This window comes from Mytilus galloprovincialis, chromosome 12, assembly GCF_965363235.1.
Source record: "Mytilus galloprovincialis chromosome 12, xbMytGall1.hap1.1, whole genome shotgun sequence".
NCBI lineage: Eukaryota > Metazoa > Mollusca > Bivalvia > Mytilida > Mytilidae > Mytilus > Mytilus galloprovincialis.
Window position 1 is genome coordinate 71,642,389 of NC_134849.1, and position 13,486 is coordinate 71,655,874.

At 32.7% G+C, this 13,486-nt stretch overlaps 1 protein-coding gene across 5 annotated transcripts in view; it reads left to right on the top strand.

The window, feature by feature from the left end:
- Positions 1-13,486, top strand: part of LOC143054736 (solute carrier organic anion transporter family member 4A1-like) — a 90,776-nt gene that overhangs the window by 65,843 nt on the left and 11,447 nt on the right. For 4 of the 5 annotated variants that reach the window (XM_076227766.1, XM_076227769.1, XM_076227768.1 and 1 more), the window contains 4 exons: positions 3,164-3,266; positions 4,461-4,499; positions 9,901-10,022; positions 13,141-13,320. In XM_076227766.1, coding sequence (XP_076083881.1) covers positions 3,164-3,266; positions 4,461-4,499; positions 9,901-10,022; positions 13,141-13,320 — 444 coding nt within the window. The remainder of the gene's footprint in view (positions 1-3,163; positions 3,267-4,460; positions 4,500-9,900; positions 10,023-13,140; positions 13,321-13,486) is intronic. The other variant, XM_076227770.1, reaches the window with a different exon arrangement.

Sequence of the window (13,486 nt, forward strand, 5' to 3'; positions counted from 1 at the left end):
GGTGTTATAGCATCCGTAAAACATAGACCAAACTTCATCTTATATTTTGTATTTCATTGTTATGAAATCCATCAATGTCTTATATATGTGTACATGCACTTTCAAAAGGTAGGTTTCTATCCAATGCAGCTCCCTGTAGTGTCACCTTTAACATGGTTAATATTTAATATATATATTTAGATGATTTTTACAGAGTTACCTCCCTGTAGTGTCACATACCACCTTTAACATGGTTAATATTTGATATATTTATTTAGATGATTTTTTACAGAGTTACCTCCCTGTAGTGTCACTAACCACCTTTAACATGGTTAATATTTGATATATTTATTTAGATGTTTTTTACAGAGTTACCTCCCTGTAGTGTCACATACCACCTTTAACATGGTTAATATTTGATATATTTATTCAGATGATTTTTACAGAGTTACCTCCCTGTAGTGTCACATACCACCTTTAACATGGTTAATATTTGATATATTTATTTAGATGATTTTTACAGAGTTACCTCCCTGTAGTGTCACATACCACCTTTAACATGGTTAATATTTGATATATTTATTTAGATGATTTTTTACAGAGTTACCTCCCTGTAGTGTCACTAACCACCTTTAACATGGTTAATATTTGATATATTTATTTAGATGATTTTTACAGAGTTGCCTCCCTGTAGTGTCACATACCACCTTTAACATGGTTATTTGTATGGAGAGTTGTCTCATTGGCACTCACACCACATCTTCCTATATCTAATTAATATTTGATATATTTATTTAGATGATCTTTACAGAGTTACCTCCCTGTAGTGTCACATACCACCTTTAACATGGTTAATATTTGATATATTTATTTAGATGATTTTTTACAGAGTTACCTCCCTGTAGTGTCACTAACCACCTTTAACATGGTTAATATTTGATATATTTATTTAGATGATTTTTACAGAGTTGCCTCCCTGTAATGTCACATACCACCTTTAACATGGTTAATATTTGATATATTTATTTAGATGATTTTTACAGAGTTACCTCCCTGTAGTGTCACCTTTAACATGGTTAATATTTGATATATTTATTTAGATGATCTTTACAGAGTTACCTCCCTGTAGTGTCACATACCACGTTTAAAATGAGTAATATTTGATATATTTATTTAGATGATTTTTACAGAGTTACCTCCCTGTAGTGTCACATACCACCTTTAACATGGTTGATATTTGATATATTTATTTAGATGATCTTTACAGAGTTACCTCCCTGTAGTGTCACATTCCACCTTTAACATGGTTGATATTTGATATATTTATTTAGATGATCTTTACAGAGTTACCTCCCTGTAGTGTCACATACCACCTTTAACATGGTTAATATTTTATATATTTATTCAGATGATTTTTACAGGGTTACCTCCCTGTAATGTCACATACCACCTTTAACATGGTTAATATTTGATATATTTATTTAGATGATCTTTACAGAGTTACCTCCCTGTAGTGTCACATACCACCTTTAACATGGTTAATATTTGATCTATTTATTTAGATGATTTTTACAGAGTTACCTCCCTGTAATGTCACATACCACCTTTAACATGGTTAATATTTAATATATATATTTAGATGATTTTTACAGAGTTACCTCCCTGTAGTGTCACATACCACCTTTAACATGGTTAATATTTGATATATTTATTTAGATGATTTTTACAGAGTTACCTCCCTGTAGTGTCACATACCACCTTTAACATGGTTAATATTTGATATATTTATTTAGATGATTTTTACAGAGTTACCTCCCTGTAGTGTCACATACCACCTTTAACATGGTTAATATTTGATATATTTATTTAGATGATCTTTACAGAGTTACCTCCCTGTAGTGTCACATACCACCTTTAACATGGTTAATATTTGATCTATTTATTTAGATGATTTTTACAGAGTTGCCTCCCTGTAGTGTCACATACCACCTTTAACATGGTTAATATTTGATCTATTTATTTAGATGATTTTTACAGGGTTACCTCCCTGTAATGTCACATACCACCTTTAACATGGTTAATATTTGATCTATTTATTTAGATGATTTTTACAGAGTTACCTCCCTGTAGTGTCACATACCACCTTTAACATGGTTAATATTTGATCTATTTATTTAGATGATTTTTACAGGGTTACCTCCCTGTAATGTCACATACCACCTTTAACATGGTTAATATTTGATATATTTATTTAGATGATTTTTACAGAGTTACCTCCCTGTAGTGTCACATACCACCTTTAACATGGTTAATATTTGATATATTTATTTAGATGATCTTTACAGAGTTACCTCCCTGTAGTGTCACATACCACCTTTAACATGGTTAATATTTGATATATTTATTTAGATGATCTTTACAGAGTTACCTCCCTGTAGTGTCACATACCACGTTTAAAATGAGTAATATTTGATATATTTATTTAGATGATTTTTACAGAGTTACCTCCCTGTAGTGTCACATTCCACCTTTAACATGGTTGATATTTGATATATTTATTTAGATGATCTTTACAGAGTTACCTCCCTGTAGTGTCACATACCACCTTTAACATGGTTAATATTTGATATATTTATTTAGATGATTTTTACAGAGTTACCTCCCTGTAATGTCACATACCACCTTTAACATGGTTAATATTTGATATATTTATTTAGATGATTTTTACAGAGTTACCTCCCTGTAGTGTCACATACCACCTTTAACATGGTTAATATTTGATATATTTATTTAGATGATTTTTACAGGGTTACCTCCCTGTAGTGTCACATACCACCTTTAACATGGTTAATATTTGATATATTTATTTAGATGATTTTTACAGAGTTACCTCCCTGTAGTGTCACATACCACCTTTAACATGGTTAATATTTGATATATTTATTTAGATGATTTTTTACAGAGTTACCTCCCTGTAGTGTCACTAACCACCTTTAACATGGTTAATATTTGATATATTTATTTAGATGATTTTTACAGAGTTACCCCCCTGTAGTGTCACATACCACCTTTAACATGAGTAATATTTGATATATTTATTTTGATGATTTTTACAGAGTTACCTCCCTGTAGTGTCACATACCACGTTTAAAATGAGTAATATTTGATATATTTGTACTTGCAGGTATATTTTATGCCTTTGCCATAGTAGGACCAGCTATAGGTTATTTAGCAGGAGGAGCATTCCTTAATTTATATGTAGATTTTGATTCAGTTAGTACTACCAGGTATGTTTTGACATGTGATATAATGTATATGATAGCAGTTACATGTATGAATATTCATATATATTCACAGCTGTGTTAAAAAAAAATACAGAAAAAAGTAAGGAGTTGTGTCCCATTAACAATGATTAAAGAACCATTAATATTCTTGTACATAAATCTACAACTATTCTTAACAACTAAAAAATTTATCAACTTCGAGGTAACTGGATTGCCTCCTTTCTTAATATGCTCCTATTAAAGTAACTGAACATTTGAATTTGTGGTTTTTCTGTGATTACCCTATCTTACGGATATTTTTTTATTAAATTGCAGACTTTTTTTTAGTGAATGAAAAATTTCCCAAATTCAGATCTTGTTGACATTTTCAACAAATTCATGTAAAGCTGCTACCAGAGACAGTTTTAGGAAGGGGGTGGGGGCTTATGGAACTACATGTATTGTAAATGCATTTATACTGGTTATGTTGCCTTTTCGGGACCACTCTTTTTAAAATGTTAGATCCACAACCTTCTGTGACAGAGTTCTGGAAATCTGTTTTGCCTGGTGGTCCTTAAAGAAAATCGGCAGGTCCTCACTATCATTTCCATTGTAAATTACCAAAATTGTGCTGATCCTTCCCAAATATGTGGTGGTCAAATTCCTAGGACCACCACGGTCAAATCCCTAGGACCACCACGGTCAAATTTCTAGGACCACCACGGTCAAACCGCTAGGACCACCACGGACAAATCCCTAGGACCACCACTTATCAAGAACTCTGCTGTGATTCATGCATTATTTCATTTTCCATTATATTGCCATCTTTTTCAAGTGCATAAAATACATACATCCCAAGCAGGTATACACCTCTTTGTAGCTCCTTGAAACTGGAGGAAAAAAAAGTTATTTTGTTTCATAACGGCCAGGGTCTTTCTGGGAAAATTGATAAAAGTCTGTTGTATACTAGTAAATTTGCCACGCACAATAATCGTGCGAAAATCATGCGTCAATCATGCTTTTAAGAAATTATGCGATATACATATGTTTAAAACGTGTGAAAACCACATGTGAAAATCATGCGATTTATGCATACTTCATATTTCGCATGATTTATGCACAACTTTTGCATGTAATGGCCTTCATGCATATATCATGCCTGGCACTTTTGCCTGTGCACAATAGGTTTTGTGCTTGATTTAATTGTGATTTTTCCAGTATACCAAATTCCATCAGTCCAAGATTGGTTGTACCAAGGTAGGTTTGTTGTATTTTTAACTAACTTGTGATGTTTTCAAGCTTATCAAATTCTACAAGTCTGAGATGGTTAAAGTGTGATTGGTTTGTTATGTGCTTAATAAAAATGTTATGTATTCAAGCTTATCAAATTCTACAAGTCTGAGATGGTTAAAGTGTGATTGGTTTGTTATGTGCTTAATAAAAATGTTATGTATTCAAGCTTATCAAATTCTACAAGTCTGAGATGGTTAAAGTGTGATTGGTTTGTTATGTGCTTAATAAAAATGTTATGTATTCAAGCTTATCAAATTCTACAAGTCTGAGATGGTTAAAGTGTGATTGGTTTGTTATGTGCTTAATAAAAATGTTATGTATTCAAGCTTATCAAATTCTACAAGTCTGAGATGGTTAAAGTGTGATTGGTTTGTTATGTGCTTAATAAAAATGTTATGTATTCAAGCTTATCAAATTCTACAAGTCTGAGATGGTTAAAGTGTGATTGGTTTGTTATGTGCTTAATAAAAATGTTATGTATTCAAGCTTATCAAATTCTACAAGTCTGAGATGGTTAAAGTGTGATTGGTTTGTTATGTGCTTAATAAAAATGTTATGTATTCAAGCTTATCAAATTCTACAAGTCTGAGATGGTTAAAGTGTGATTGGTTTGTTATGTGCTTAATAAAAATGTTATGTATTCAAGCTTATCAAATTCTACCAGTCTGAGATGGTTAAAGTGTGATTGGTTTGTTATGTGCTTAATAAAAATGTTATGTATTCAAGCTTATCAAATTCTACCAGTCTGAGATGGTTAAAGTGTGATTGGTTTGTTATGTGCTTAATAAAAATGTTATGTATTCAAGCTTATCAAATTCTACAAGTCTGAGATGGTTAAAGTGTGATTGGTTTGTTATGTGCTTAATAAAAATGTTATGTATTCAAGCTTATCAAATTCTACAAGTCTGAGATGGTTAAAGTGTGATTGGTTTGTTATGTGCTTAATAAAAATGTTATGTATTCAAGCTTATCAAATTCTACAAGTCTGAGATGGTTAAAGTGTGATTGGTTTGTTATGTGCTTAATAAAAATGTTATGTATTCAAGCTTATCAAATTCTACCAGTCTGAGATGGTTAAAGTGTGATTGGTTTGTTATGTGCTTAATAAAAATGTTATGTATTCAAGCTTATCAAATTCTACCAGTCTGAGATGGTTAAAGTGTGATTGGTTTGTTATGTGCTTAATAAAAATGTTATGTATTCAAGCTTATCAAATTCTACAAGTCTGAGATGGTTAAAGTGTGATTGGTTTGTTATGTGCTTAATAAAAATGTTATGTATTCAAGCTTATCAAATTCTACCAGTCTGAGATGGTTAAAGTGTGATTGGTTTGTTATGTGCTTAATAAAAATGTTATGTATTCAAGCTTATCAAATTCTACCAGTCTGAGATGGTTAAAGTGTGATTGGTTTGTTATGTGCTTAATAAAAATGTTATGTATTCAAGCTTATCAAATTCTACAAGTCTGAGATGGTTAAAGTGTGATTGGTTTGTTATGTGCTTAATAAAAATGTTATGTATTCAAGCTTATCAAATTCTACAAGTCTGAGATGGTTAAAGTGTGATTGGTTTGTTATGTGCTTAATAAAAATGTTATGTATTCAAGCTTATCAAATTCTACCAGTCTGAGATGGTTAAAGTGTGATTGGTTTGTTATGTGCTTAATAAAAATGTTATGTATTCAAGCTTATCAAATTCTACCAGTCTGAGATGGTTAAAGTGTGATTGGTTTGTTATGTGCTTAATAAAATTGTTATGTATTCAAGCTTATCAAATTCTACAAGTCTGAGATGGTTAAAGTGTGATTGGTTTGTTATGTGCTTAATAAAAATGTTATGTATTCAAGCTTATCAAATTCTACAAGTCTGAGATGGTTAAAGTGTGATTGGTTTGTTATGTGCTTAATAAAAATGTTATGTATTCAAGCTTATCAAATTCTACCAGTCTGAGATGGTTAAAGTGTGATTGGTTTGTTATGTGCTTAATAAAATTGTTATGTATTCAAGCTTATCAAATTCTACAAGTCTGAGATGGTTAAAGTGTGATTGGTTTGTTATGTGCTTAATAAAAATGTTATGTATTCAAGCTTATCAAATTCTACAAGTCTGAGATGGTTAAAGTGTGATTGGTTTGTTATGTGCTTAATAAAAATGTTATGTATTCAAGCTTATCAAATTCTACAAGTCTGAGATGGTTAAAGTGTGATTGGTTTGTTATGTGCTTAATAAAAATGTTATGTATTCAAGCTTATCAAATTCTACCAGTCTGAGATGGTTAAAGTGTGATTGGTTTGTTATGTGCTTAATAAAATTGTTATGTATTCAAGCTTATCAAATTCTACAAGTCTGAGATGGTTAAAGTGTGATTGGTTTGTTATGTGCTTAATAAAAATGTTATGTATTCAAGCTTATCAAATTCTACAAGTCTGAGATGGTTAAAGTGTGATTGGTTTGTTATGTGCTTAATAAAAATGTTATGTATTCAAGCTTATCAAATTCTACAAGTCTGAGATGGTTAAAGTGTGATTGGTTTGTTATGTGCTTAATAAAAATGTTATGTATTTAAGCTTATCAAATTCTACCAGTCTGAGATGGTTAAAGTGTGATTGGTTTGTTATGTGCTTAATAAAATTGTTATGTATTCAAGCTTATCAAATTCTACAAGTCTGAGATGGTTAAAGTGTGATTGGTTTGTTATGTGCTTAATAAAATTGTTATGTATTTAAGCTTATCAATAAATTCTACCAGTCTGAGATAGCTTTAAACATGTGTTTGTTTGTGCTTAACTAAATTATGATATTTTAAAGCTTATCAATACATTCTACCAGTCCAAGATGGTTGGAGCGTGGTGGGTTTGTTATGTGCTCAACTAAATTATGATATTTTAAAGCTTATCAATACATTCTACCAGTCCAAGATGGATTGAAGCCTGTTGGGTTTGTTTTCTGCGGGTAGGAGCATGGAAGTTTTGTTTTGTTTTAAAATTATTAATGTTTTTACTGCTTATTTATAAATTCTCTCAGTCCATGATGTATTTGAGCGTTGTGGATTTGTTATACCCCATTTATGGGCTTGGTCTGTGCGTCCGTTTGTTCTTCTGTCTGTCATGCTTCAGGTTAAAGTTTTGGGTCAAGGTAGTTTTTGATGAAGTTGAAATCCAATCAACTTGAAACTTAGTACACATGTTCCCTATGATATGATCTTTCTAATTTGAATACCAAATACTGTAAACCAACTTATTTTTCGCGAGTAGAAAAATAACGCGGTTATAAATCGTGAAAATGTAATACTTGGATCTTTCCTTATTGAACTGCATCATATAAATTTAAATAATTAAATATTAAAAATTAAATAGCCACGAAGAAAACTTCAAAGGATAAAACGAAATAAAGTATCCAAGAAAATAAGTTGGTTTACAGTAAGAGTTTTGACCCCAATTTCACGGTCCACTGAACATAGTGCAAGTGGGGCATCCATGTACTATGGACACATCCTTGTTTTATGCTTTAAAATTGTTGATGCTGTTACAGCTTATTTATAAATTCTCTCAGTTCTGAAATAGGATGGAGTATGGTGGGTTTGTTTTGTACTTTGCTAAAGTGTTCTGTTTTTTAGCTCACCTGGCCCAAAGGGCCAAGTGAGCTTTTCTCATCACTTGGCGTCCGGCGTCCGTCGTCGTCGTCCGTCGTCGTCGTCCTGCGTCCGGCGTTAACTTTTACAAAAATCTTCTCCTCTGAAACTACTAGGCCAAATTTAACCAAACTTGGCCACAATCATCATTGGGGTATCTAGTTTAAAAATTGTGTCCGGTGACCCCGCCAACTAACCAAGATGGCCGCCATGGCTATAAATAGAACATAGGGGTAAAATGCAGTTTTTGGCTTATAACTCAAAAACCAAAGCATTTAGGGCAAATCTGACATGGGGTAATATTGTTAATCAGGTTAAGATCTATCTGCCCTGAAATTTTCAGATGAATCTGACATTCCGTTGTTAGGTTGCTGCCCCTGAATTGGTAATTTTAAGGAAATTTTGTTGTTTTTGGTTATTATCTTGAATATTATTTCAGATAGAGATAAACTGTAAAAGGCAATAATGTTCAGCAAAGTAAGATCTACAAATAAGTCAACATGACCAAAATGATCAGTTGACCACTTTAGGAGTTATTGCCCTTTATAGTCAATTTTTAACCATTTTTCGTAAATCTTAGTAATCTTTTAGAAAAATCTTCTCCTCTGAAACTGCTGGGCCAAATTATTTGAAACTTGGCCACAATCATCATTGGGGTATCTAGTTAAAAAATTGTGTCCGGTGACCCCGCCAACTAACCGAGATGACCGCCATGGCTATAAATAGAACATAGGGGTAAAATGCAGTTTTTGGCTTATAACTCAAAAACCAAAGCATTTAGAGCAAATCTGACATGGGTAAAATTGTTAATCAGGTGAAGATCTATCTGCCCTGAAATTTTCAGATGAATTGGACAACCTGTTTTTGGGTTGCGGCCCCTGAATTGGTAATTTTAAGGAAATTTTGCTGTTTTTGGTTATTATATTGAATATTATTATAGATATAGGTAAACTGTAAACAGCAATAATGTTCAGCAAGGTCAGATTTACAAATAAGTCAGCATGACCAAAATGGTCAGTTGACCTCTTTAGGAGTTATTGCCCTTTAAAGTCAATTTTTAACCATTTTTCGTAAATTTTATATATCTTTTACTAAAATCTTCTTCTCTGAAAATGCTGTGCCAAATTGATTCAAACTATGCCACAATCATCTTTTGGGTTTCTTGTTTAAAAAATGTGTCCGGTGACCTGGCCATCAAACCAAGATGGCTGCCACGGCTAAAAATAGAACATAGGGGTAAAATGCAGTTTTTGGCTTATAACTCAAAAACCAAATAATTTAGAGAAAATCTGACATGAAGTAAAATTGTTAATCAGGTGAAGATCTATCTGCCCTGAAATTTTCAGATGAATTGGACAACCTGTTTTTGGGTTGCGGCCCCTGAATTGGTAATTTTAGGGAAATTTTGCTGTTTTTGGTTATTATATTGAATATTATTATAAATATAGGTAAACTGTAAACAGCAATAATGTTCAGCAAAGTAAGATCTACAAATAAGTCAACATGAACGAAATGGTCAATTGACCCCTGTAGGAGTTATTGACCTTTGTAGTCAATTTTCAATCTGCTTCCTTTGTTTAATATTCACATAGACCAAGGTGAGCGACACAGGCTCTTTAGAGCCTCTAGTTATTTTTTGCAGCTTATCAATAAATTCTCTTAGTCCAAGATGGTTTGGAGTGTGGTGGGTTTGGTATGCACTTTGCTAATGTGTTCTGTTTTTATTTATTTTTCAGCTTATCAATAAATTCTCTGAGTCCGAGATGGGTAGGAGCATGGTGGGTTGGTTTTTTGCTGAGTGGAATTTTAGCTTTAATGATCTCAATACCAATCTGTGGATTTCCTACATCTTTACCAGGTATTTATTGTACTCGTGTGAATAAAATGGTGGGTTAAAGGGTATATATCAATGAATGAGGTTGCAGCCAAATGACTGAAATAAGGCCAAAATTATAATTTATATTGTTGGATGTTGCCTACCTTCTAATTTATTTTTTATAAAAAAGAAGATGTGGTATGATTGCCAATGAGACACCTCTCCTACAACTTTCCACAGGAGACCAAATGACACAGAAATTAACAACTATAGGTCACCCTTCAGCTTTCAACAATGAGCAAAGCCCAAAATGCATAGTCAGCTATTAAAGGCCCTGAATCACAAATGTAAAACTGTTAAACAATTCAAACAAGAAAACTAACGTTTACCTGTAATTTATTTAATCATGAAAAAAAGTATGATTTTTAGCTCACCTGGCCCAAAGGGCCAAGTGAGCTTTTCTCATCACTTTGCGTCCGGCGTCCGTCGTCCGGCGTCCGTCGTCGTCCGGCGTTAGCTTTTACAAAAATCTTCTCCTCTGAAACTACTGGGCCAAATCAAACCAAACTTGGCCACAATCATCATTGGGGTATCTAGTTTAAAAAATGTGTGGCGTGACCCGGTCAACCAACCAAGATGGCCGCCACGGCTAAAAATAGAACATAGGGGTAAAATGCAGTTTTTGGCTTATAACTCAAAAACCAAAGCATTTAGAGCAAATCTGACATGGGGTAGAAATGTTTATCAGGTCAAGATCTATCTGCCCTGAAATTTTCAGATGAATCGGTCAATCGGTTGTTGGGTTGCTGCCCCTGAATTGGTAATTTTGAGGAAATTTTGCTGTTTTTGGTTATTATCTTGAATATTATTATAGATAGAGATAAACTGTAAACAGCAATAATGTTCAGCAAAGTAAGATCTACAAATAAGTCAACATGACCAAAATGGTCAGTTGACCCGTTTAGGAGTTATTGCCCTTTATAGTCAATTTTTAACCATTTTTCGTAAATTAAAGTAATCTTTTACAAAAATCTTCTCCTCTGAAACTACTGGGCCAAATTAATCCAAACTTGGCCACAATCATCTTTGGGGTATCTAGTTTTAAAAATGTGTGGCGTGACCTGGTCAACCAACCAAGATGGCCGCCACGGCTAAAAATAGAACATAGGGGTAAAATGCAGTTTTTGGCTTATAACTCAAAAACCAAAGCATTTTGAGGAAATCTGACAGGGATAAAAATGTTTATCAGGTCAAGATCTATCTGCCCTGAAATTTTCAGATGAATCGGTCAATCGGTTGTTGGGTTGCTGCCCCTGAATTGGTAATTTTGAGGAAATTTTGCTGTTTTTGGTTATTATCTTGAATATTATTATAGATAGAGATAAATTGTAAACAGCAATAATGTTCAGCAAAGTAAGATCTACAAATAAGTCAACATGACCAAAATGGTCAGTTCACCCCTTTAGGAGTTATTGCCCTTTATAGTCAATATTTAACCATTTTTCATAAATCTAAGTAATCTTTTACAAAATCTCCACTGAAACTACTAGGCCACAATCATCTTTGGGGTATCTAGTTTGAAAAATGTGTCCGATGACCTGGCCATTCAACCAAGATGGCTGCCACGGCTAAAAATAGAACATAGGGGTAAAATGCAGTTTTTGGCTTATAACTATGAAACCAAAGCATCTAGAGGAAATCTGACAAGAAGTTAAATTGTTAATCAAGTCAATATCTATCTGCCCTGAATTTTTCAGATGAATTGGACAACTGGTTGTTGGGTTGCTGCCCTCCAATTGGTAATTTTTAAAGAAATTTTGCCGTTTTTGGTTATCTTGAATACTATTATAGATAGCGATAAACTGTAAACAGCAATAATGTTCAGCAAAGTAAGATCTACAAATAAGTCAACATGACCTAAATGTTCAATTGACCCCTTAAGGAGTTATTGCCCTTTATAGTCAATTTTTAACAATTTTCATTAATTTGGTAAATTTATGTAAATTTTTACCAAATATAGTTCTCTGTTACTAATGGGCAAAGTTCATTATAGATATAATTGTAAGAAGCAAAATCGTTCAGTAAAGTAAGAACTTCAAACACATCACCATCACCAAAATACAATTTTGTCATGAATCCATTTGTGTCCTTTGTTTAATATGCACATAGACCAAGGTGAGCGACACAGGCTCTTTAGAGCCTCTAGTTTGTTTTTTTTGTTTTTAAAATGTTTTCCTTCTCTCGTGACATTTTCTTGCAAATCTAAAACATGTTTTACTCATGTTGTTGGCCAAAAAAATAAAATCCATACCAACCTACCCAGGTCTACAAGGTATTGGTAGTCAACATCAAAAAAATAATTGTTGCCAAACGAATAAGACATTAACAGGTAATATACAGGTGTCTTTACAACATCTTAACCTTTAAATTATGCATTTGAAATTATAAAAATTGTGAATTATTTTAACAAAGCCATCCATCTATGGGCACACATGGGCTAATGGAATAGTTTCCAGACTGAAGAGGGTCTCATTGGGGTCTAAGCGTGACGTGGGATTGCCAATTTTTTGTTTAAAATGTGACACGTGAAAATCAAATTATTGTGCCGTGAAAATGGAAAATGAAGTCTAACGGGACACAGGAAATTATCAAAAAAAATGAGAATTGTTTATGTACATAGTGTAAGCAGGATACAGGAATCTGACAAAACAATGAGCGGGATCCGGGATCAGAACCCCCAATGGGACACCCACTGAAGTGTTGTCATATCCTTGTAAGTGTGGACACAGACTCCGTATTTTGACTAGATTGGGATAAATTCAACCTAACCTTACATGAGTGTTAGTCTAATCATATAAAACTCCTACAAAATTACATGTACCTCATTTTTTAAGGGGTACTATAAACTGTTAACTCAGAATTTATTTGCGTTCATTTATTATTGCAATTTTGTCATTTATTAGTAAGACTTAAATGCGATTTTAAATTTTGCGATATTAGAAAAATCCTGTTTAATTCATGTAAAAAATTTCAAAATGCAAGTTTAGATGATTGCAATAATAACCATCTTGCATTTTTCGCAATAATAAAAACATGGCAATAATTTCTGAATTTACAGTAATGTTACTCTTGATAATTCTTTATCTTGTGGTTTATTTAGGTTCAGAAAAGTACAAAGCAGAGAAAGAAAAGGAAGTATATAGCAGTAATACCAAAAAAGTCGCCACAACAGAAATAGTCCCTGGTACTAAAGGGAAGTTACTCCATGTTTGGTCTGCAGTGAAAGTCCTGCTCACAAATCCAACATTTATGTGTCTAAATTTAGCAGCTGCAGCAGAAGGTATGTGTTGAGCAAAAAGATCACCCTGTATTATATTGTGTAGAGTACCAGTTGTGTGGATTTTATATGGTTACCAGTTTTTTTAAAAACCTCATAAAATGGAATAAAATTTTCAAAAAGAAAACTATAACAATTCATTAATTATGAATAAATTGAGAATGAAGGG